The following is a 25,218-nucleotide window of genomic DNA, read 5'->3' as shown; positions in this document are numbered from 1 at the left end:
CCATAGCAAGCACTGCCCCCAAGCAGGCCATGCGGTTATGTGCCTCCGTACAGACTCATCCTAACTGTCACACCAGAACACCCTGTCTCTCCCCCTCAACACGCAGGTGAACAGCCCCATGCAGCCTGCCCTGACAGTGCAGGGGACAGCCCCATGAGAACAGCCCCAGCCCCATGCAGCCTGCCCTGACAATGCAGGGAACAGCCCCATGCAGCATTCTCTAACAATGCAGGGAACAGATCCATGCAGCCTTCCCTAACAATGCAGGGAACAGCCCCATGCAGCATTCTCTAACAATGCAGGGAACAGCCCCATGCAGCATTCTCTAACAATGCAGGGAACAGCCCCATGCAGCATTCTCTAACAATGCAGGGAACAGCCCCATGCAGCCTGCCCTAACAATGCAGGGAACAGCCCCATGCAGCATTCTCTAACAATGCAGGGAACAGCCCCATGAGAACAGCCCCAGCCCCATGCAGCAATCTCTAACAATGGAGGGAACAGATCCATTCAGTCTTCCCTAACAATGCAGGGAACAGCCCCATGCAGCCTTCCCTAACAATGCAGGGAACAGCCCCATTCAGCCTTCCCTAACAATGCAGGGAACAGCCCCATGCAGCCTTCCCTAACAATGCAGGGAACAGCCCCATGAGAACAGCCCCAGCCCCATGCAGCCTTCCCTAACAATGCAGGAACACCCCCATACAGCCTGTCCTAACATGCTGGCTGCACACCTACCAACTGTGCACATACCTCCCTCAGGACACCAGTATAACCACCAGCACACAGCAACACTGACCCTCCACGGTACAGAGGACGCCTTTATAGCCGCAGCCTACGGCAGCCACACTCACCAGGCTTGTATACAAACTAGGAAGCTGAAGTAGGAATTACAAACCCTGCCTGCTGGCAGCTGGTCCCTGCTTATGCAGAACCCGTGTCTCCCTGTGCCCAGGCTTCAGAGGCCCAGGTCTGAGGTGGACCAAGTCCCATTGGGTCCACATCACCATTGCCAGGTGTTAAAGGTGTCACGGTGACAACTGTCTGATACATCTGATTTGCTGCCACAATGCGATGGCTGAGCACACAGCCGTGTGTAAGGCTGTAGAGGACGGGAACGGTTCCAGGGGAAATTTCTAAATAACAAGGACAGCTGAGGCGCAGGCAGGAAGGAGGCCCAACAGGAAGGTCTGTCACCAGGCTGTAAGGCAACCCGGAACATTCTCATGGGGACCTCCACCAGGTGGCGCCATTCTCAAGCTTTCCTTCTGCGTTATCTCTCAAGGTAGGTGAATAATATGTATTTTAAATTCTTTTCTCTCTTCTTTTGCAGAGCTTGGGGGTTGAATCCAGGACCTTGCCCATGCTAGGCAAGCCGGCAAGTCTTCCACTGAGCTACACTCCAAACCCCACGTAAGCTTTGAATTCACTGGAAAAATAATTTCACGTGGGGTGGAGGTACAGTAGCCATCTGTATAATGTGTAACACGAAGAGACTGAAGAAGACAAACAACAGAGAATGGGGTGACCCCATGCATGGGACAAGCCTCTGAAGTCTCCTGCACTGGGCAGGGCGTTCAGTGAGGTGATTGACAGTTTGACAGTCATCCCCTGCCCCATAAAACTGTGACCCAGAGTCCTCCACCTTACAGACACTGAGTTCTGCTGCCTGCTGGGGCCCAGACTTCAGACCGACTGAGCTTGGCTCATAAGCACGTGTCACTCCCATCAGGCATCATGTAAGAAAGGCTTTCAGGGGACTAGAGAGATGGCTTAGAGGTTAAGAGCAGCCAGTGCTCAGAGGTCCTGAGCCATCAGAGGTCCTGAGTTCAAGTCCCAGCAACCACATGGTGGTTCACAGCCATCAATGGTGAGATCTGGTGCCCTCTTCTGGCCTTCAGGCATACACGAAGGCAGAATGTTTTATGCAAAATAAATAAATATATATAGCTCTCAGTCACATAGGGTACAGGGGAGAGGGGAGAGCCCAGAAAACAGAACAGAGGAAGAGGCAGGAGTGGCAGGCCACACCACCGCTTGAGAGAGTGACAGAGCCAGACATCCTTCATGCACATCCTTCGGGACAGACCTCTGAGGACCAAGCAGGGCCTGTGCAGCCAGCACCCGAAATGTCCTCGTATAGACATGTGGCCCATCCTTGAAGGCGAGGGGCTCGTGTGCTCTGGACGTGCTGAGTAGGAGCCGCAAGACTAAAGACACCCCAGTAGAGGGAAAGCAGACTTCTCGTGCTTACAGCCAGCACCCCAGCTAGCGATGGATACCACCCTGCGGGGACTACAGCAGGACCCGACTACAAGCTATGGTGCCTCCCTCGCTGCACACACCCACAGCCGCTATGCACACATGTGGACACCAACACACTCCGCTGTCCTCAGGTGCACGACAATCACACTCAAAGGCAGAATGTCCATTCCCCGCCTCCAACCTCTCACAAGTGTGCCGCTGTGATGTGCCCTCCTGCCAGCGGCTCACGTCACACTAACGAACGTGAGAATGGAAATGATGGTTTTAAGTACAGTCTCAACCGTACTCTTCTGTGGGTCACCGGGTATTGAACCCAGGGTCTTGCTCACACCAGACCAGGCAAGCTCTCTACCGAGCTACGCTCCAGCCCTCGGACGTACTCTTGTATCTCACACGTTCAACTCTAAGATAAGAACATTCAGCTTTGCAAAAGTTTTGTCTTTCAGCACAGCCACTTGACCGGAACACATACAGTCACAGCAGTGGCAACGGGGTCCTGTCCCCTCCTGGGGCACTTCTCTGCCTAAGAAACCATGTAAGTGAAGGCCAATGGCAGTCCTTCACCGGCCGGCTCCACAACTACAGATCAGGTGCTCACTTCCCAGGCTCTCTGGAAGTTAGGTAGTGATGTCACACACCGCCACTTGCGGAGGAAGAAGAAAGGCCTTAAAAGAGATGCGGGCTCTCTTCCTTCACTAGGGTCTACCAGCCATTGAGTAACTAGGTGGCCAGACCGGACCAGGGCTGTGAAGGCTCAGTGTGCTGCCAGGTGAGAAGAATAACCCTAGAGATCGGAATCCCTTTATCTCAGGCCACAGGTTCACATCCTCATGAGGTCACATGGCGGGAAGAGGAAAAGCACACCCACAAAACCCTCAAAGTCTTTCTGTGAATGCCTTGTCTCCCCTACACACACTAGCACACCATAGCTGTCTGCAGCCCCGGACTCCCAAGCAGTGCAGGCTACCCAACAGAAGGCTACTGCACCTGGCCAGTGACAGGTGGCCCGCCATCTCCATCTCCCCCAAAACGGCCATGTATCAAGCTGTGTGCACCAAGTCTCTTCTATAAGTGACAGTGTTAACACAAACTGGTGCAGCCTCCTGTGTGCTCTAAGATCTTCCAGGGTTGTACGCCCAACACCATAGAATTTTAAGTTTACTGCTTGAGAAACAAGAAAAACACCCGCCTGCCAGGTGCAGTGGAGCGCGTCTTCAATCCCAGGCTTTGGGAGGCAGAGGCAGGTGGATCTCTGTGAGTTTGAGGTAAGCTGTTCTACAGAGGGAGTTCCAGGACAGCCAAGGCTACACAGTGAAATGCCATCTCGAAAAACAAACAACAAACCAAAATCTGCACATGCTCAGTAGGAAGCACATGCTCCAAATACTTTTTTTAGCTGCAGTTGGTGGGATCTGTGGCGGCAGCATGTGTGGATGGGCTGATGGGACTGGTCTGGCCAGCAGAGAGCAGGGAATTCAAGAGCTTCAGCAGCTGGGAAGTGCGCACAGGTTCAAGCCTTCCTGCGGCAGTTCACGGTCAGCCTGCGGCAGTTCACGGTCAGCCTGCGGCAGTTCACGGTCAGCCTGCGGCAGTTCACGGTCAGCCTGCGGCAGTTCACGGTCAGCCTGCGGCAGTTCACGGTCAGCCCATTCATGTTCTCTGCAGTGTTCACAGCGTGGCCGGGGTGACGCCTGGTGTGCCCGCCCTGGTGTGCCCGCCCTGGTGTGCCCGCCCTGGTGTGCCCGCCCTGGTGTGCCCGCCCTGGAGGTGCCTACCCTGGCAGCACCCGCCCTGGCAAGGCGAAGATGTCCAGAACACATGAAGCCCACACAAGTCAACAGCGGAGAGAGAGAGCTGTCCCAGCATAAAACTCAGGCAAAGGCTGAGATTATGGCAGACGGGAAGAAGCCAGCATGAGGACAGACAGTTGAGGTCACCAGCTGGGCAGTGCTAGCTCACATTAGGCAGGAAGATCATTGTGACAATGAGGCTCCTACTGCCAGGCAGTGGGCAGCACACAGGTGGGGTGCTGACACTTGGCCCAAGCAAGCTTCTAGCTCTCAGCAGAGGAACCAACCCACACATACTCTCTAGGGACAGATGTCAGGGCTCTCCCTTTCAGTGTCTGGAAAGGCGAAGTCACTGGACACCTCTCAGTTACAAGATGACAGATGAAGTTGGGCGGTGGTGGCGCACGCCTTTAATCCCAGCACTCGAGAGGCAGAGGCAGGCGGATCTCTGTGAGTTCGAGACCAGCCTGGTCTACAGAGTGAGCTCCAGGACAGGCTCCAAAGCCACAGAGAAACCCTGTCTCAAAAAACAAACAAACAAACAACAATAACAAAAAGATGACTGACGACCTACACTCCCTCCAGCATGGCCAGAACAGACACACATGTCAGTACAGCTAAAATGGATCAGTGAGAAATAGGATTTCAGACTTCCACAGATGGCGGGACACAGTCCGTGAGTGTAAAACATCACCTGTGTGCTGTTGGAAGACATCTTGCCATCAGGGATTTTGAGTGAAAGAGAAAGCAGAGCCTGGGTTGGGGACAGTGCTTCACTGGGGACACAGCACAGCCAAACCCAAGAAACATAGCACTTGGCACACTGCCCCCCCCCCCGCCGTGTGTGTGTGCGTGCGTGTGTGCGTGTGTGTGTGTGTGCATGTGTGCGTGTGTATGCGTGTGTGCGTGTGTGTGTGTGCGTGTGTGTGTGTGCGTGCGTGTGTGTGCGCGCGTGTGTGTGTATGTGTGCGTGTGTGTGTGTGTGCGCGTGTGTGTGTGTGTGCGTGTGCGTGTGTGTGTGTGTGCGTGTGTGTGTGTGCGTGCGTGTGCGCGCGCGTGTGTGTGTGTGTATGTGTGCGTGTGTGTGTGTGTGCGCGTGTGTGTGTGTGTGCGTGTGTGTGTGTGCGTGTGTGTGTGTGCGTGTGTGTGTGTGCGCGTGTGTGTGTATGTGCGTGTGTGTGTGCGTGTGTGTGCGTGTGTGTTTGTATGAGAATTCTGAGGCACAGCTGTGCAGCCACTGCACAGCCACTGGGTCAGATGCAACTGCAGAGACGGCCAGCCTCATGTAGACCTCAGCCATGCTGTATCGTACGTCACCTGCAGCTCTGGGTCAGAACATGTGTGCACTCTGTGCTGTGTACGCCATCATGTTACATAACACCAGCAAAAGTTGCCCAAAACACTGAGACTGACTATTGTCTTTAACATACAAGGGTTTGTGCTCTTGCTAACACCCACTGGTTTAACTACAGAAAACGGAGACTTCTCATATCTTCTCACTGCCGTCACTCCACGTGGAAACAGCAAGCTAGCAGGTCTTTGCACTGCGTTGTCTTAGAATAGCTTACTCTAAAATTGCTTTTCTAAGCTGGAGCTGCTGATTTGAGTTTCGTTTAAAGAAAGTCATTAAGTGAATCTTGATTTGGGATTAGAATAGAACTTCAAATAATTTCTGAAACAAACCTAAAAATACGTCTACCATTTTTTTTTTACTAAGTACTTATGCAAAGCGGGATTCTAAACACTGAGGATTACAAAATCAGAATATCAACTTTCAAAGACACCAAAGATGGGTTGTGCCTTGCAGAATCAAACACTCAGTCAAGATTTTACAAGATTTAATTTTTTTCTTTTAAGACAGGATCTGTCTCTATAGTCCAGACTGACCTAGAACTCACTATGTTGTTGAGGCTGGCCTTGAACTCATAGTTCCTCCTACCTCAGTTTCCCAAGGGCCAAGGCTGCAGGCATGAACCATAATTCTCATCTTCAAGATTTAATTCTTGGCCAGGCATATGGTATACTCCTTTAATCCTTGCACTTGGGAGACAGAAACAGGTGGTTCTTCGTGAGTTTGAGGCCAGCCTGGTCTACATAGTGAGTTCCAGAACAGCCAGGACTTACATAGCAAGACCCCGATTCAAAAAACAAAAACAGCTGGACAGTGATGGCACACACCTTTAATCCCAGCACTCGGGAGGCAGAAGCAGGTGGATCTCAGTGAGTTTGAGGACAGCCTGGGCTACAGAGCTAGTTCCAGGACAGCAAAGGCTACACTGAGAAACCCTGTCTTGAAAAAACAATTAAAAAAAAGTATATTCATCTCATTAATTTGGAAGTTTTTTTTTAAATAAAGATTTTGAGATACCCCAGACTGTTCTCAAGCTCATTATATAAGCAAGGATAACTCTGAACCTCTGATTGTATATACCATCTCTCCATCTCTGGGGCTGGGGTAACAGGTGTGAGCCACCATGCCTGATTATTCTAGACACCGGGGTTCAAGCATGCTAGGCAGGCACTCTGCCAACTGAGCCACATCCCCGCCCTGCTTTTGTCTTTAATCAATGTTAATATTATATTGTATACAACATAAATTAAAACGTATTTCTTTATGACTAATTACCAGCAAGTGTTTGTTCGCACACCTGGTTTATATTCCTAAACACCTGCGTCTCATGGAAGATTCTTGGGTGAAAGTGACCATGAATGCAAGTTCAAGAAGCCTTGGCTTGAGGGTGGAGAGATGGCTTAGGGGTTAAATGCACTGACTGCTCTTCCAGAGGACCCAGGTTCAATTCCCAGCACCCACATGGGAGCTCACAACTGTCTGTAACCCCAGGTCCAGGGGACCGACACCCATAGCATAACACCAATGTGTATTAAATTAAATAAATAAATAAATAGCCTTAGCTTATGGGGCAGTGACAAGGGAAAAAAAGCTGTCTGTGTTCAGTGCAGACACAGCTCTTTTTTTATCTTTTTGATCTTTAGTGGATCGAATTGTAGCTAGAGACCCAAAGATCCGGAGGGCAGCGGAGCAGCTGTGGGGTCCTCTTACCCATGGTCAGTGCATCAAACAGGCGATGGATGATAACGGTGTCTTTCACGATCCCCGACTCCTGGACCCGCTTCACGAAGTCGTTCAGCTGCATGTGCTTCTTGGGCAGTTCGAAGTTCTTCACAGCGTCATCTGCTTTGGGGGCCTCGCCCGGCTTGTCCAGGACCTCTGTGATGAGCCGCCTCAGCTCGGGAGTCCGCTCAGCCTGGGCCCACTCAGAGGCGGACATGGATTCCACCATGCTCTTAACAAGGTCGGCTGGGAAGATCCCTATGTCGGTCTTGTACAGGTTCTGGAAATCCAAGAGGGCGCTCAGCAGCTGCCCCTGCCTTGCGTGGATAAGGCCCCGCAGGTAGAAGTACCTGGCCAGAAGCAGAGAGTCACCAGGGCCCAGCAGGCCCATGGCCTTGCTCAGGAGAGCGGTGAGGTCTGTGTAGTAGGTCTGAACACACTGACTCAGCAGCGGGAAGTGGATCTCGGGGATCTTGAATGTATATGTTGACTTTGGGGTCACTTTGAGAACTGGAAAAGAAAAACAAAGGGAAAATGCATGGAATTATTTAACATGGTCCTGGAAAAGGCAGAGGGACCCCTATGGTGTCACTGCGTGCTTTGGACATAAACCCATGTGCTTCTTTCAAGACTCTCCCCCATACCCTTGGGGTGAAGAAGAACCCATTTTGTTCTCAGAGTAACAACTATTCTCCTTGGGGCAATTATGTCTTCAAAACTATGAATACTAAGTGAAAATGCTGGGACTGGGCTCTGAAGACGAAGCAAATATCCTAAGCCAAGTTATATCTGCCACGCAGGGCTCAGCCTTTGCAAGCGTTTGTCCCCTGAACAGTGGCTCTGGGCAGCAATAGCAGGGGCCCCCGCCTCAGTGATGCAGCCAGTGAGAACTGAGGAGAACCGAGCTCCTAAGTGCCACAGGCAGGAATTAAACCAGTTCCCTCCAAAGCCTGCTGGAAACTAAACACTGATCAGGATTGAAGCTCCTTCCCTCCTGGGAGCTCCTGAGGACAAGAGACCAGAGGCTGCGGGCACACGGAGGTTGGAGGTGGTGCCCCAGCTATGGAAGCTGGAGGAGGGTGGGGCCTGTGATGTGCAGGGGTAGGGGACGGGTAGGGCATCCTCCAGATGAGTAGGAAAAGGGAGGCTCTGTGTTCCAGAGTGAGTGTGCACACACCTGCCATGCCCAGGGAAGACATTGCAGGCTCAGAAATGGAACTGGTCTGCTTGGGGTCACACAGCCAGGACCTTGCTACAGAAGGGCTCACAGCTCCTAAAACTCTGGGTTTTCATTTGCATACTGTCTCTGCAGACAGAAACTCTCTGGGGACTCAGCTTCCTGGAGCTGGCTGCAGCCTGAGAGAGGGACAGCAGCTGTCAAGGGCCTGGCCCCCCAACAGTTTCTCCCACCCATTAAGGACTCGGTGGGGCTTAGCGTACCAGTAAATGATACAACACAGATCAGGGTGTGCCTCGGGGAAGTTTACAGAAATGCAACGTAGCTTGTAAATATCTACCTGCATCCTTTAGGAAGGGACTGGTACCTAGACAGGGGCATCCTATTACACATCCGCAAATATAGACATGTCCTATATGTATAACATACAAACGTGTGCATGTGCGTGCGTATACACACACACAAATGAGGGGGGCATGGACACAAAATAATCTTTTCAAAAATAGTTCACATAAGCCAGGCAGTGATGGTGGCGCACGCCTTTAATCCTGGTGTTCAGGAGGCAGAAGCAGGCGGATCTCTGTGAGTTCGGGGCCAGCCTGGTCTACAAGAGCTAGTTTCAGGACAGCCAGGATTGTTACATAGAGAAACCCTATCTCAGAAAAAAAGAAAGAAAGAAAGAAAGAAAGAAAGAAAGAAAGAAAGAAAGAAAGAAAGAAAGAAAGAAAGAGAAAAAAAGGTTCTTTTTTTTTCTTCTATTTTTACAGAGGCAGGATTTCAGGAGTATCACAATGAGTACACTCACATAGGGTAGCCGGAAATCCAAGAGGCTGGCCCCAAACTCAAAAGCACCAATCCTGCCCCAGCCTCCCGAGTTGTTAGGATTACAGGTGTTCACTACCACACCTGGCCAAATAGTTTAAGATTTTAAGCATATTCCTTCCCTCTGAACCATCTACGATCTACTGACTGCAGTGTTGGGAGAGTACATGCAGGAGGGTGGTGGTCTCGCCTGGACTGCTGCTTTTACAGCTTGAGGTGTCCATTATCCGAAGCGACGAGTTTCTGGGTGGTAGCTCGGGCAGGGAGATATCCTGCAGGTTGGGCATGCTGACCACCATGCGCCTGTGGGTGATGTGCAGAGGCGAAGCCTTCCTAGAGGCCATCTTCTCCACGGTTGGTCTCCTTGGACTGATGAGCATCCTGTCTATCCTAGGGAACAGCAAAAGTTCACTTCGTGGGCACAAAGATGAAAAGTGTGAGCCTCCGAGGCCACCACACCCAGAGTGACAGGCAAGGGGACAGAGCCATGCACAGGGGGAGAATCTGTCACTAAGTGCAGCCTCAAGCAGCTCAGGGGAAAGAACAGAGGGTCTCGGAGAGCCCACAATCCCAGAGATGGACAGGGCTGATACCTGAATAAAATCAGGAAAAGGCAGGAAAAAAAAAAAACAGGCTTCTTGAGTGAGGAAGCATGGGAAAAAAATGAAGCTGGACAGAGATCAGGGTGTGGTACAGGATGCTAGGCCAGACACACAAAAGCTGCCCCCATGAAACAGGGACACAGAGAGGAGGCTGCACATTTAAAGGCTCTCGGTGAATTAACTGTTCAATATCCTGCCAAACTGATCCCTTGCATGTCCTAATAGAGCTGTGACACATGAGCCCTCAGTCCCCAGAAAGCCGTGCACACGGGACACAGTGAGGCACCTGTCCTCCTCAGACTGGGTGTCAAGGTCCATCCGGGCAAAGGCGTCCATCCTGCCGTTGAGCCGGGCCTTCAGAAAGGAGTGGAACATGTAGGTGTCCAAAACCTGCATGCGAGGGAGAGAAGCTGTCAGACTGTGCTCGTGGTCCGCTGGCCTCCATCCAGAGCCTGCGGCCGCCCCACTGAAGAATGACCTCTCCTGCACAGGAGGTAGGAAGGAGCCTGTGATTATTTTAAATTATGTGTCTGTGGGTATGTGCACATGAGTGTAGGTGCTGGCAGAGGCCAGAGTGGTCAGATCCCCCTGGATCCAAGATTATGATATGAATCACGCAAGGAGGGTATTGAGAGCTGCACCCACCAGAAAGCAGTAAGCACTCTTAACCACTGCGCCATCTCTCCAGGCCTGCAACGGGTTCTTAAGTACTTAGAGGTTCGCTCCTCACCGGCACATGGAAAGACTAAAGCTAAGAAGCCCAGGCCACCCGGCCACTACAACAGCTGCCCCTGTAGTGTATGTGACCCTGGCCCCAGGGACCTCGGGACATTCCTCAGCACACAGGCTGTCTCAGCCAGGTCAGGAACCAGACAGCCCCAAGGTCCTGACTCCACAGGGGACTCCATAGCACTGAGGCTGTTTCTACCCAAATGTATGGGTTGCCATCTGGCAAGGAAATTCTCAGACTACAGGCAACCCCCAACATAGGCAGGAAAAGGAGGTAAAAGGTGCCCAGATCTACTGGGAGGATGGAGATCCAGAAAGATCCACACCAGGAACTCAAAGTGAAAACAGTGTAGGAAGATGCAGGGAAGAAATAGACCATGTAAGAAGATGGACAGCCGCACTCTGAATAACTAGAGTTAGTAAGGATAGCCTTGACCCAGATGGGCAGGACCACAAACTGACCCGGATCACTATAAGAGAGCAGAGGACACCAAGAGGGACGCAGGGCAGAAAGGGGGTGGAGAGGCACACGAGAGTCATGTGGGAGTCACACCATACACGTGAGTGGTGTGACCTAGACCCTGGAGATGGACCACTCTTCCCACCTCAAAGGTGTCTCACAAACCCACAGGTGCTCCACAGGGATGCCGACCAGATCAAAGCCCTGCACGCTTTGTATGATGGACAAACCAGTCATTAAGGGATGGGCAGAAACAGTGGGTTTGCCAGGTGGTGATGGTGCGCGTCTTTAATCCCAGAAGTTGGGAGGCAGAGGCAGGCAGATCTCTGTGAATTTGAGGCCACCTTGAACCTCAGAGGTAGTTCCAGGACAGCTAGGGCAGATACAAAGAGAAACTCTGTCTTGAAGAGAGAGAGAGAGAGAGAGAGAGAGAGAGAGAGAGAGAGAGAGAGAAAGAGAGAGAGAAAGAGAGGGCTCCACCCCAACTCTAGAATAATGTTGAGGAAGCTGCTGAGACACAGCTCTCAGGTCAGTCCCTGAGAGAAAGAAAGGACCAGCAGTGTGCCAATGGAAAATGGGCCGAGCTCTCCTCATGGACAGAGCAGAGGCTGCAAGGCCAGAGGATGCTGGCAGGGAAAGGGGACTGATGCTCTGATTGAGGACATGGTCACCCACGTCCGCACATGTGCCACAGTCCACCAAACCCACCTCCTATAACTGTCTCTTATTTAAAATAGACTATACTCCAAAGCTAACTTAAAATCGAGGCAGCCAAGGAATGAAAACCAGGCAAAAACATTCTTTCTGAAAAAGCGAATACAGTGGATGAGACAGTACGAGATCCCGAAAACGCCTTCCTCGAGAGATGTTTCAACAGAGAAGTGAGTGGGTGGTACCGCCTGAGCCCCACCCTCTCACCTGCTTATAAAACTGCTGGTCCCCTGCTGCCCGCGTCTTGAGAAACTCCTCGCTGTTGAACACGCGGTGCTCATAATTCAAGTGATTCTTCACTTCCCTAGCAAAGAGAAGGGGGAAGGGGGGGTCATGTGCTGAACCACAAACGTGCAAAAGCACACTGTCTTCTAGCAGCAGAATGATGCTGAGAGACACACCCTTCACAACTTACTGCATCCCCAGAATGACAGCATCAAGATGGAGTACATGATCGCCTTCACTTCTCCAGCTAGGAGGAAGGCGGGAAACAAGGCTGCCGCCTCCTCCTTGAGCCTCAGCTCTTTACACCAACTAAGACTCAATAATCAGCTATGGTGCTCGTCAGTTTGAGGGTGGAGGGCATGCAGATGCCGCCAACGCTTCAACTACTAGCCTGTCCCGGACAAGTCCCTCCTCCTCCACTGCATAACCTGTCTCGCGTGATAAGTTCGTGGGACTTTAGTTGACAATCTTTCCAAGCCACAGGGACATATAAATAGACGATGGCCTGCAGGGTGTGGCCAGATGGATGGCCTAGTATCTTCCCACCAGTGAGTAAAAGTGCATTCATCAAGGGATATAGAGTTTTACAGTCTAGAATCTCATTTGCTGGTTGCTTTGTTTTGGGAATAGGGAGAATAGTCTCATATAGCACAAACTGGCCCCAAACCCAGAGGGCAGTCTTGCACTACCCATCTTCCTACCTCTGTCTCCTTCCCAAATTCTGGGGTTACATACGTGCACTACCACACTCGGATAGAAAGTATTTTGTTGTTGTTTAAAAAAAATAAAGAAGCCGGGCGTTGGTGGCGCACGCCTTTAATCCCAGCACTCGGGAGGCAGAGGCAGGCGGATCTCTGTGAGTTCGAGGCCAGCCTGGTCTACAAGAGCTAGTTCCAGGACAGGAACCAAAAGCTACAGAGAAACCCTGTCTCGAAAATCCAAAAATAAATAAATAAATAAATAAATAAAGACACCCATGGGGCTGGAGAGATAGCTCAGAGGTTAAGAGCACTGATTGCTCTTCCAGAGGTCTTTTTTTTTTTTTTTTTTTTTGGTTTTTCGAGACAGGGTTTCTCTGTGGCTTTGGAGCCTGTCCTGGAACTAGCTCTTGTAGACCAGGCTGGTCTCGAACTCACAGAGATCCGCCTGCCTCTGCCTCCCGAGTGCTGGGATTAAAGGCGTGCGCCACCACCGCCCGGCTTCTTCCAGAGGTCTTTGTTCAATTCCCAGCAACCACATGGTGGCTCACAACCATTTATAATGAGATCTGGTGCCCTCTTCTTGCCTGCAAGTATATATGCAGACAGAACACTGTATACATAATAAAATAAATAAATCTTTAAAAAAATAAAGATACCTGACCACCTCAACCATAAAAGATTTGTCTCCAAAGAAGGAAAGAAACATCACAGGATCGCACTTTGAGCAAAGGAACAATACAGTCCATCTCTGAAGCACCACCTCATTAGTTTCCCTAAGTTTGCTTTATGTTGCTGGGCTGTGGTGGCGTACACCTTTAATCCCCGCACTCAGGAGGCAGAGGCAGTTGGATCTCTGTGAGTTCGAAGCCAGCCTGGTCTCACAGGGAGTTCCAGGGCTACACAGAGAGACCCTGTCTCGAAAACAACAACAAAAAATTGCTTTATGTACATGAAGACATTAAAAAAGACAGACTGTTTAAGTTTCAGTTTGGAAACAGAGCACGGAGAACGCCATGGTTCTGTGTTAATCGCTCCTGAGCGGACACCCTTCCAGAACAGACCAGAGCCTGCCTCAGAGCCTCCTTTGCTAGGGATGCAGGGAACAAGCAGCTAGAGGGGGAAGGATGCAGCAAGAGAAAGAGAACAGCTGGAAGAAAGAAAGGGCCCCAGGTTGTCACGTAAGTCCTAAGTGACAGTTCGGCTCCTGTACTGTGTCACATTCAACACACAAACTTTACTACTTAGCCAATGGCAGTTCAGGTGGCGCTGTCACACACCAGGCAGTAGGCAATGGTAAAGAGCTTCCTAGCAGTAAAGCCAGCACACTCATCTGTCCTGAGTGCCTTGGACACCATCAGGCTTCTGAGTCCCGTGGAAATGGCCAACTATCTCATAATTAGCTTCAGGAACAGACCCTCCCTTGACGGACCCTCCCTTGACGGACCCTGAGCCCTCAGCCAGCGCACACAGACACTGACTGGGTCTGCAGGCAGCATCTCCCAGGAAGTCACCTTGCAAACCACCATCTAAGTGGCCAGTGATGAGAGAGACAGAGTCAAGGCTGGGAGGATGCTGGGCAGGGTGGAGACTATCTGCTCGGGCCTTGAGGAGAGGCTGGGGAATGAGCTCAGTGGCCAACCCCAGACGCCGTGATGAGCTCTGAAATACCTGAAGATGCCGACGAGCAGCTGGAGGGTGATATGCTGGATCTTGCAGTTGAGCGTCTGCTGCCAGGCTCGGCGGCGGGCGAGGCCCTCGTTCAAGTCTGTGCTGGAGCTCAGGTGGGCAAGGTGCAAGTCTGGATGCAGCTGGAGGCTCTGGACTCTGGAAAAGGGCAGACCAAGCTGAGTGGCTGGGAGTGACATGAGCAGAAGCCAAGCAGATGGGTACTTGAAGATGCTCTGGTGTCTGTCAACAGTGTGGGGGAGCATTACAAACTCAGGACCGGGAAAGTTCGTTCACCTCCAAATATCACCACCTGAAGGCCTACCTAAAAGGAGCAGGCCTCCTTCCAGAACACAAGTACTTCCTGTGTCAGGGCTGCCAGGACTGTCAACCACTGCTCCTGGAGGCAGCATCCCCTGGCCAGGTAGGACCAGAAGCCACTCTGTGTCCTGCATTACAAGTCCTGAGTGCCACCATTCATGGCCTAGGAGGGAGCTGACCACCGGCTCATCTGCGAGCCCTCAAGCACAGAGAGGGACTCACCAAGAGCCACCACCAAGCATGGGGCCTGGCCTTCCCATTACCACGCAAACCCGTGTTTTTGAGAGAGGCTTAGGGACTTAGCCCTGAGGACGATCTCCAGCAGTTCAAGGATATGAGATTTGCCCAAGGGTAGGCTCTGGGCATCAGCAAACAAGTCTGTTATTTTAGACAGACAATCGCTTCTCGGCCTTTTGGCTAAGATCAAGTGTATTTTAGACAGACAGAAGCAACACGCATTTGTTCCACAAATGTTCCTCGTGTGCCCAGTGTAGGCCAGGCACGGTCCTGAGAGTGGGCCAGACAGAGACCCTACTGCATGGGGCTTATGCCAGAGTAGAGGAGACAGAAAACAAAAGAAGTTGGCTACACATGAGAAGTGATAAAGGGGACAACACAGACCCCATGTGTGCAGCTATGAATGTGAGAAGATACAAGGTAGTGGGAGCCCCTGAGGTGAGGTGGAGAGGCTCATGGGTACCCACAATCCTCCATGAGCATAGTCAGCTTGCAGGGCCCAACATGGACCATGAGAAGCTGGTGCAGGTTGGGGTGATGTTCCGGACTCATTGCTAACACCCCGAGGAGCTGCAGTGTAGGAGTGTTAGCCCTGACTGACCTGACTCGTGAGGCCTTTTAGGACCTTCCTGCCTAACAGAGTCATGACAACTGCATGTTAATGCCAAACACAGAACAGGGCACAGAATACCAGCCACTTCCCTGCATGGGCCACACCACGGTGCTACCTGTGATGTGGCGTTTTCCGAGCCTTCTATTCAGGGACGGTTGGGTGTAAGAAGCTAGCCACTCCCTATAGAACCTCATCTTACACACACACACACACACACACACGTGCACGCATGCACAGACAGCACACCCAAAAAAGGGCCCTTATCCCTGACCTAAGGTGATGGACACTTCTCATCAGCATCTCTAGGGGAATCTGGGAGAAAAGACCACTGCCCTATGACTCTCTGGCCAAGCATCTCTGAATAGATGTGTTCTACCTTTTAGGACAGTTGAGGAGGGCCCACAAGGGCCTGGATCAGGCTTAGAAGCATATGGACCTGTCAGGTTTACAAAACAATGTTCCTGTACTGAACCCCTGTGAGATGCTTCCTCCTACAGGCTCACTCTGGGGGCCCTGCCACAGCAGGGACCCAACCCCACACCTCTGTACTTGGATTCTGAAAAGCAAGCCATGCAGACACTGCTGGATTCTCAGCCAAAGCAAATAGCCAGGCTAGCTTGGAATGACTCTTGCCCCCTGCCAGGGGAGTAGCCCTGCTTATCAAGAGGAATGTAAGATCCCACTCAGGAGTCCAACCCAAACTCCAAGGTGGCTGCAGGAAAGCCATGGACCCCAGCTCCCACAGCCATGAAGGACAACCCCCCACGTTCCCCTACCTTGACTTTGGAGACTTTCTTTATAAACATTATTTTTTAATGTATTTATTTGTATTTTATGTGCATTGGTGTTTTGCCTGCAATGAATGCCCATGTGAAAGTGTTGGATTCCCTGGAACTGGGGTTATAGACAGTGGTAAGCTGCCATGTGGATGCTGGGAATTGAACTGAGTCCTCTGGAAGAGCAGACAGTGCTCTTAACTGCTGAACCACCTCTCCAGCCCAACTTTGGAGACTTTCAAACTTCTGATGATGGGGACTGGAGAAATGGCTGAGCTCTTCCAGAGGACCTGGGTTCAATCTCCAGCACCCACACAGTAGCTTACAACAGTCTGTGACTGTAGTCTCAGGGAACCCAGTGTCCTCTTCTGTCATCCTTAGGCACAGGACACATACATGGTGCACAGACATACATGCTGGAAAATACCTATAAATTAACTAATTTTTAAAAAGTACGGCTGGGCGATGGTGGCACATGCCTTTAATCCCAGCACTCAAGAGGCAGAGGCCTGAGGATCTCTGTGAGTTCAAGGCCAGCCTGGTCTACAAGAGCTAGTTCCAGAACAGGCTCCAGCTACAGAGAAACCCTGTCTCAAAAAAAAAAAGTGCAAAAACCTTCTAGTTACAGAAGAAATGGGCAGGGGCTGATGTGGGAGTGTCATATATCAATCTGTTGATTTCATTGGTTAAGCAATAAAGAAACTGCTTGGCCCTCATAGGTTAAAACATAGGTGGGAGGAGTAAACAGAACAGAATCCTGGGAGAAAGAAGCTGAGTAAGAGAGTAGCCATGATTCTCCCACTCCAGGCAGACGCAGGTTAAGATCATTCCTGGTAAGCCAGCTCGTGGGCTACACAGATTAATAGAAATGGGTTAGATTAATACGTAAGAGCTAGCCAATAAGAAACTGAAACTAATTGGCCAGGCAGTGTTTAAAAGAATACAGTTTCCGTGTAATTATTTCAGGTAAAGCTAGCCATGCAGGCGGCCGGGTGCCGGGGACACAGCCCCGCCGCCCCTATTACAACAAGGGGCTGACTTCTATACACAGGTTGAGTGTTCCTTATCCATAATGTTTTATTTGGTAGAGTGGGGCTTAGTGTCTAGAGTGCTGGCCTTGCCTAGCATGTCCTGAGGCCCTGGGTTCTAGTCCCACCACACCCCAAATAAAACAGAAAGAAGCCAGCTTTGAGAGCAGAGGTGTCTCAAGTATGAGATTCTGAATACCTGCCCTCACCCAGTGAGACATCTCAGGCTGTGCCCAAACCTAAACACCAAGTTCATTTACGTCAGTCCCACAGATGAAGGCCCTTTCCCACAGGATGTTGGTAAGCCTGGGTTTTTAATGTGACCTGTCAGAGGAGCTCAGGTGACGCATTTCCCCCTTCTGGCACTGAGTCAGCACTCAAAATGTGACAGATTCTGAAGTATTTAAATCTTGGAGTTCCTGACTAGGAACGCTCCACCAATACGCAGAAGACTCCATCCAGGCAAAAAGTCTGCCCACCAGGCCAGAGTGAGAGGTCAGGAAAGCCCAGCAAGCATGCTCAAGCCTCCCAGACCAGGGTTCCAGTCCCCCCAACAGAAGGACCAAAGGGGCCCGGAGAGCGGTGGTGCATGTCTGTACCTCAGCCCTCAGAGTCGGAGCTAGGAAGACTGGGAGTTTGGGGCCAGCCTTGGCTGCTGTGGTGTTTGAATGCTTGGCCCATAGGGAGTGGCATCCTTAGGAGGTGCGGCCTTGTTGGAGGAAGTGTGTCACTATGGAGTCAGGCTTTGAGGTATTAGATGTTCAAGCTATGCTCAGTGTGACATGCCATTGCTTCTACTGCCTGAGGGTCAAGATGTAGAACTCTTAGCTTGTTCTCCAGCACTGTGTCTGCCTGCATGCGACCATGCTCCCTGCCATGATGATAATGGACTAAATCTCTGAACTGTAAGCCAGGCCCAGTTAAATGTTTTCCTTTATAAGAGTTGCCATGGTCATGGTGTCTGCTCACAGCAATAGAACCCTAAGACAGCTACATAGTGAGACCCTGCCTGGAAAACAATCAAGGGATGGGGCCTAAGTCCAACAGTAGAACATTTGCCTCACACACACAAGGTCCTGGTGTGACCCCTAGTACTGAGGAAAAGAAAATCACCAATAAGAACCACCAAAGAGCTGGTGCGGTAGCTCATGTCTGTGGTCCCAACACTCAGGAGGTTTGAAGCAGGATTGCAAGGACTAGTGAAGGTCAGCATGGGCTATAAAGCCAGTTACAGACTAGCCAGGGCTACATAGCAAAACCCTGACCTCGGCAGACACAGCCCAATCTGGCTCTTTGCCACAAAGTCTAAGGCTATCTGCCATATTTGCTCACTGTCCCTCAACCTCAGCATCCCTCCTAAGACCCACATACCAGGTCATGTGGCATCGAACTCTGCAATCATGAACTGAACAGCGGGGTCTCTCTCGCTACCATTTCCTACGGCTCCCAAGGACAATAGTTCTAGAGCAGAGCAGGAACAGTACGACTCAAGGGAGCAGGGTATTGTGTGTGACACCTGCCCAGCCTGGGACCAGGGCCAGGGAAGGTTGATGCCACAGTGCAATCACCTCCTGACTTACCAGCACAGGCATCCCCAGCCACCTAAGGATGGGGGCCTCTGCGCTGTGGAGATCCCAGGGCCCTCAGAGCATTGAATATCTGTGAATTAGCCCTCTGGGGAGAACGTCCACTGAGCCAACTCCAAAGAAGCAGCACACAGTCAAGAACCAAAGGAGGTAAAACACAGGAGCGCTGGGGAGGAGACCGCCCTCAAGATGACCACCCTGAGCACCACAGTACAGGGAGCATTGCTGCTGTCACTGGTGCAGATCCAGCTGAATAGAAGCACTTCACAATGTCCTGCACCTATCTAGTGAATGTATGAATGAATGAATGAGCGAGCGAGCGAGCTTAGGAGACCACAGCACAGGGCCCAGGGGACACAGCATTGAGAACTTTCTTGGAACCTTCCTGGGTTTCCAATGTGCCCTGCCTCCGTTACGCCGTGATTCATATTTAGACAATATCTGAATAAAGACAAATCACTTTTGTTTAAAAATATTCACAATGGGGCAGAGTGGTGGCACACACTTTTAATTGCAGCACTCGGGAGGCAAAGGCAAGCAGATCTCTGTGAGTTCGAGGCCAGCCAGAGCTATACAGTTAGACCCTATCTCAAAAACACCAAAAATAAGTAATACACTTTCAAAAATAATGTCCAAAACCTAAGTATGAAAAATATCTATGAGAATAACAAATTAGAGAAGTGGCAAACACAGAATTGGGACATACGTGTGCTCCAACACAAGCTGTCTCGTGTTACCTCTGAATGAAGGTCTGTGCCAGCACAAGGGGGACATCAGGGATAGCGATGTCGCTGTCAGAGGACGTAGAGCAGGTGACGCTCCCGTGGTCAATGTCTATCAGGACCAAACCATCCGCCTCCTGCAAGACAGAGGCCGAGGTATGAGTCGGAGTCTGCACACACTTTTAAAAACCCACGACAGTGTTTGCATTTGCTGAGACGGTACCAGTGTTCCATCACCCGGCCCAGTGCAAACACCTCCGCGGGCGTGCAGGATGCTGGGAGTTCTGTGGTGGGGAAGTCTGATGAATAGCAGCTGTGTGCACTTATTACACTGTCGGTTCTGCCCACTCTGCAGCCTCCACTGCTACTCATCTCCAAACCTGCACCCGTCCCCAGGAGGAAACTGTCCCCATTCAATGCTAACTTGCTGCTTCTTCCTCCCGTTGACCTGCGGCCTTCTGCTCTGGGTCTCTATGGCTCTGACCACTCTAAGGACTCCCTGGGAGTGGCTCACTCAGTGTTCTTGCCACTCAGCAGTATCTTGGAGGATGTCCTGGACTGCACCAAGGGTCAGAAGCCCCTCCCTTGTGAAAAGTGAGCGGTTCACACGTAGATGGCCATCGGCCTTCTCTGAGTCATGGCACCAAGGCAATTGTTAAGTTTCCATCACCCTAGGACAAATACTACATGGAGTACTTCACAGCGCCTTGAAGGAACATTCCAGAACTCCACAAATACACTCCCTACACTCAATGCCCAGTATATCATTCAGCTGTCCAGTCAGCTCTGCCACCCAGGGCCCAGAATACAAGGCTGAGTGACCTCAATACAGTGGTGGAATTTCTGAAAAAAAAAAATGCATATCACAGGACTCTTAAAGTCTTATCTCTGAGGGCAGGTACTAGGCATGAGTGGCACTGGACCCCAAGACTCCCAAGTCTGCAGAAAGAGACAGGGACACTTAGAAGATACCAATGTCTAACCGAGCAAACATGGGTCCCCTGGCGAGGCACACAATGTTACCCTCCGTGCCGAGGCCAGCTGTGCACAAAATGTGGCCAGGTTATGACAGTATATGGACCCTCCCATTTCTTCTCTGTGATCCCATTCAGGAGAAGCATAACACCAAACACACCCAAAATGCTGCTCTTGGAATCTTCCAGAATAAATAAATTACCCAGCAAGTTTCCTGCAAGATTCCTAACCAGCATTACTAAGTAAATACATGTGTGGGGGGGGGGAAGCTTCCTGTCCAAGGAGCCCAAACAAAACAGCTTTTCACGAATGACATAAAAAAGAAACACCATTTTAAACCTCCTAGTACTGCCCACTTTTTCTGGTCCACACAGCACACAGGGTGAGGTTTTCTGTCCCTAACCCTCCTGGGGAGGTCTGAACAGCCTTTTCCTAAGCTATTTTCAACACTGAGTCACTGGCTTTGGCAAGAACACACAGGCCTGCTCACCCGTCCACCCTCCCAGGAGAAATGGGACAGCTTATGGGGTGGGGGGGCGGGGAATTTCCTTTAAATTTCTAGGAAACGTGTGGAGGGCAAGGAAACTGAAACAGGCAGACAGCAGACTGCAGGGAGGGTGAGAAGCACTCGGTGTGCGGTGTGCTCCCTTCGCTGCTTTTGTCCATACCCAAAGTGCCCAGAAAAAAAGTTATGCATAGTGGTGTATAAACCCCATAACTCCAGAGGCTGAGTTAGGAGATCCTAAGTTCAAGGGCTACAACAACCTGAGCTATAGCAAGTCTGTCTCTCAAACTAACACTTCCTCCCCATCCACTTCCTCTCTTTTTCTCTCTTCACCTAGCCCCCTGAAATTTAAAATTAAAAGTCATATGTGGTAATGCACATTTTGTTTGTTTGATTGGTTGGTTTTTCAAGATGGAATTTCTTTGTGTAGTCCTAGACCTTAATCTGTAGACCAGGCTGGCCTCAAACTCAGAGATCCTCCTGCCTCTGCCTCCCTAGTGTTGGGATTAAAGGTGTGCACCACCATCCCCAGCTGGTAATACATATCTTTAATCTCATCATTCTACAGTGAGATGGTGGAGACAGGGGGATTACAGTGAGATGGTGGTGGAGACAGGAGGATTACAGTGAGATGGTGGTGGAGACAGGAGGATTACAATGAGATGGTGGAGACAGGAGGATTACAGTGAGATGGTGGAGACAGGAGGATTACAGTGAGATGGTGGAGACAGGGGGATTACAGTGAGATGGTGGTGCAGACTGGAGAATCACACAGAAGCTCAGTGGAGTTCACAGCATCAAAACAGAAATAAGACCCTGCCTCATAAAGTGGAAAATTTAATGACTTCCAAATGTCCTCCTCTAACCTCTCCACACATGCCACAGCATGTATGCCACTGCCCTTTCTCACACACAGGCACAAATACACTTTAAAAAATGATTCAAAACAAATTTAACGCTATTCTCCCTGCCCTGTGGAACTACCAATGCGCACATGAAAAGCCGTGGATGCCATTAGGAACAGTGGATGGCACTGAGCTGCCTCAATGGCACTTGATCACCCTCTGGAGCACCAGGACCAGACAGTAATGGGAGTCACCAAGGACATGAGACGGGACTGCCTGCTGGGTTCTCAAGTCCAGAAGCTGCCTTGGGGAGCCTAGCTGTGTCCCAGGTGGTTAGCCATAGAGCTGACTCAGCGGCTCTGCTCTGGGCTGTATCCCCGAGAGAAAGCGAGACCTTCGCTCACACAAGGACTTTTGGACAACCCCATAACTGCTATCACGGCCAAAGGGGAGCCACCCCATTGTCTGTCAAACATTTTCAAGCTGACAGCTGTCCATCTACCCAGGATCCGTGACGGGTCAAAATTTAAACACATACCAATGCCACACACTGTGATCGCAACACTTGATGACAGTGAGTTCCAGGCCAGCCTCAGCAACAGTGAGAGACTGTCACCAACAAATACTATCTCCAATTAGCAGCACAGTGACCCTCCGTTAAACACCTACAGCACGCCAAGGGCTACCCCATGTCCCGCTTGATCCTCACTGTAGCATCAAGCCTGGCAAACTTGCTGTCCTTTGACGGCTAAGAGAGGAAGGAGTTGGCTATTTCAGTAAGTGCAAGCCACACAGAGCGTGAACAGCCAGACCCACAGGTGCCCCCAACACTGAGCAGCCTGCTGCACGCACGTGCATGCCAAGGGTTAACAAAGCGCAATGGTTGCATTTAAAACAAAGCAGGAAGCATGCGGCAGTGACAGCAGAGTGGCCGTCTACGAGTCAGCCACGTGACAGCCCTGCCCACAGGACCCGCCCTGCCTCCCTTCACAGATGAGGAAAGAGGCTGAGGGAGGGGCTGATTCACCCAGGTTACACAGCTAATACCAGCAGAGGTCGGAGGTCACAGCACTCCAGTGCCCGGATGTCTGTCCCCCACTCAGCCTGCTGCAAGTCATGGGTACCACTCTGAACCTAAGCTAACACAAGGGAGGCTAACACAAGACTCTGGTCCTTGAATCGCAGGGATCTTGGTTTCAAACACATCCCTAGACCAAGAGAGCGAGCAAATGAGACCGGACAGTGTGTGCACGTGGTGCAGGGACAGAAAAGATGGAAAGAGGGCGCACTGTGTTGTCTGTGCATGTGTATACAAGTGCCTCGTGATGCCCAGAGCACGCAGCCTGCAGACAGAATGACAATGCGCTACACCAGCCGCACGATGGAGTCACGCGGGTTCATTTCCCCCAAGTCTGAGCTCCCTCCCTAACCTTTCTGACTTCTTCAAAGTGGTCCAGGTGACAGCCCATGAGGAAAGATGTGGGAGCCATAACGAAGTCCAGCATCTGTCCCGACAGGATGGGCACAAAGGTGTGCTGCCACTGCAGCGGGTGGATGTAGACCACGAAGCACTCCGCGATGAGCGTCAGCAGGGCCCAGTCTGAGGAGAAGAACACGATGCGCTGCTCCGTCAGGATGCAGGTCAGGATCTAGGGGAGCAAGAACGCTGTTGGCTTCCGCTTCTGGCTGCTTTGGGCTGCACATGGGAAGTCCCTCTCCCCTCCCCGGAACCAGAGGTTGCTTTTAGCCTCATCCCCGACTCTGTTTACCAAAACCGAAGCCAAGGCTGCTTACAGGCACGTGTGCAGCGGCAAGGGTCGGATTTAGGCACAGGGTGTGGATACTTTGAGTGCATGGGTTCCTGGTTTCGTTATTTTTTGGCAGTCCTGGGGTTTACATCGAGAGGCTGAGGCAATGAGCCCCAGCCCTGAGCTGCACCGAAGCTGTGACCTACACTGCAAATGTAGTTTAATCCTGTCTAGCAAGCAATAGTCCTGGCCCCCACACACCTGCAACACCTTCTCAGGACGGAAGCACAGCAGGGGCAGATGAAGGTCCAGGTCGATGATGGGGCTCTCGGGGTCGGCTCGAGAAGGAAACACAACTTGCAGAGGCTTCATGTTAAATATCTACGAAGATCAAGAACCACTGATAATTCAGATTATTATCTGTCTACAACAGAGATCAAAATGCTCCACACGCGACAACTGAGCACATTAGAGGCTGTGGTGAGAGCCAGGCCGTGGCGGTGCACGCCTTTAATCCCAGTACTCCAGTACTCAAGAAGCAGAGACAGGTGGATCTCTGAGTTCGAGGCCAGCCTGGTCTACAGAGAGAGTTCCAGGGCAGCCAGGGCTCCACAGAGAAACCCTGTCTTGCAATGAGGGATGGACAACAGAAGTATCAAATTATGGGCAGGCCTTTGGCCACCAAAGCCCAGGCCTGGTTCCAGTCTAGCTTCTGCCTCCTGACCCAGCAAGATGAAAGAAGCCACAGCCACACACTCTTACTGCCGGAACAGCACCCTGCCTTCCCAGCTCCCAGGGGATGGGACAGTCCCTGCAGCCCTCCTTCTCTTACGCTGCTGTTTCTGCCAGCATTTTATTCCAGCCACGAGAAGAGTAACAGAGCTTCACTGGAGGTTCCTGGCGGCCTGAAGACGCTAGTAAAATTTCTTGGGCAGGAACCCAGTTGGGGAAATACCTACCTGCTGTTTAAACAACATAATGGCTCTCCTAAGAACAGAAGCCAAGAGGCTGGCTACTTTTATCGGTCGGATGTATAGGAGAAAAGACAAAAAGTAAGTCCCATACCCAATACCCAAGACAAATAAATGAAAAAAAAAAGGTTTAAATGTTAGGTAAAAGCAAAGGACTTCCTTAGGCTGAAAGTTGGGCTCGTAGTTTCTGAAGAGCCGGACATGATCTTGTGAGTTAATACTAAACAGACCCATCCCACACCGGGCACAAGCCTCTCAGGCAAACCTCAGTCCAAATATCTTAACTTTTTTCCTGTAGAGATGAGTATGTAAAACCATTCAATGAGAACCCCGGGAAAGCAGTGTCCGGAGAACAGGTTAAACATGGATGAAACTGGAAATGGTTGAAAGCATTCTGACTCAATGATCTTCGACACACAACAGAAAGACTCAGCCTGGTTCCAGGTCTCACTTACCAAGTAGAGCGGCCCAGGTGGTGGGCTGGGTATTAACGACAGTCTTGCGGCAAAATCTTTTATGTGATTGTCAACTTCAAAGTCTTTGCAGAGCTTCAGATGAGTCAAGAGACTGAAATTTAAAGAAAAGCCACAAAGTTAAACAACAGTCTAATTGTCACCGTCTGATTGTCACCCTCGGCTACTTTGGTTTTGGGTGCTAATAATTTGGGGTTG

At 51.0% G+C, this 25,218-nt stretch overlaps 1 protein-coding gene across 3 annotated transcripts in view; it reads right to left on the bottom strand.

Annotated features, from left to right (window-relative positions):
- Positions 1-25,218, bottom strand: part of Dennd3 (DENN domain containing 3) — a 55,564-nt gene that overhangs the window by 16,470 nt on the left and 13,876 nt on the right. For all 3 annotated transcript variants that reach the window (XM_075959491.1, XM_075959492.1, XM_075959493.1), the window contains exons 5-13: positions 25,003-25,114; positions 23,838-23,957; positions 23,259-23,477; positions 19,519-19,640; positions 14,224-14,379; positions 11,837-11,933; positions 10,016-10,119; positions 9,318-9,517; positions 7,117-7,638 (exon numbers count right to left, since the gene is read on the bottom strand). In XM_075959491.1, the coding sequence (XP_075815606.1) occupies positions 7,117-7,638; positions 9,318-9,517; positions 10,016-10,119; positions 11,837-11,933; positions 14,224-14,379; positions 19,519-19,640; positions 23,259-23,477; positions 23,838-23,957; positions 25,003-25,114 (1,652 nt within the window). The remainder of the gene's footprint in view (positions 1-7,116; positions 7,639-9,317; positions 9,518-10,015; positions 10,120-11,836; positions 11,934-14,223; positions 14,380-19,518; positions 19,641-23,258; positions 23,478-23,837; positions 23,958-25,002; positions 25,115-25,218) is intronic.

The sequence above is a fragment of the Microtus pennsylvanicus genome, chromosome 2, assembly GCF_037038515.1.
Source record: "Microtus pennsylvanicus isolate mMicPen1 chromosome 2, mMicPen1.hap1, whole genome shotgun sequence".
Lineage (NCBI taxonomy): Eukaryota > Metazoa > Chordata > Mammalia > Rodentia > Cricetidae > Microtus > Microtus pennsylvanicus.
Note: the sequence above shows the minus strand (reverse complement) of the source record. Positions and strands in the feature narration are given on the sequence as shown.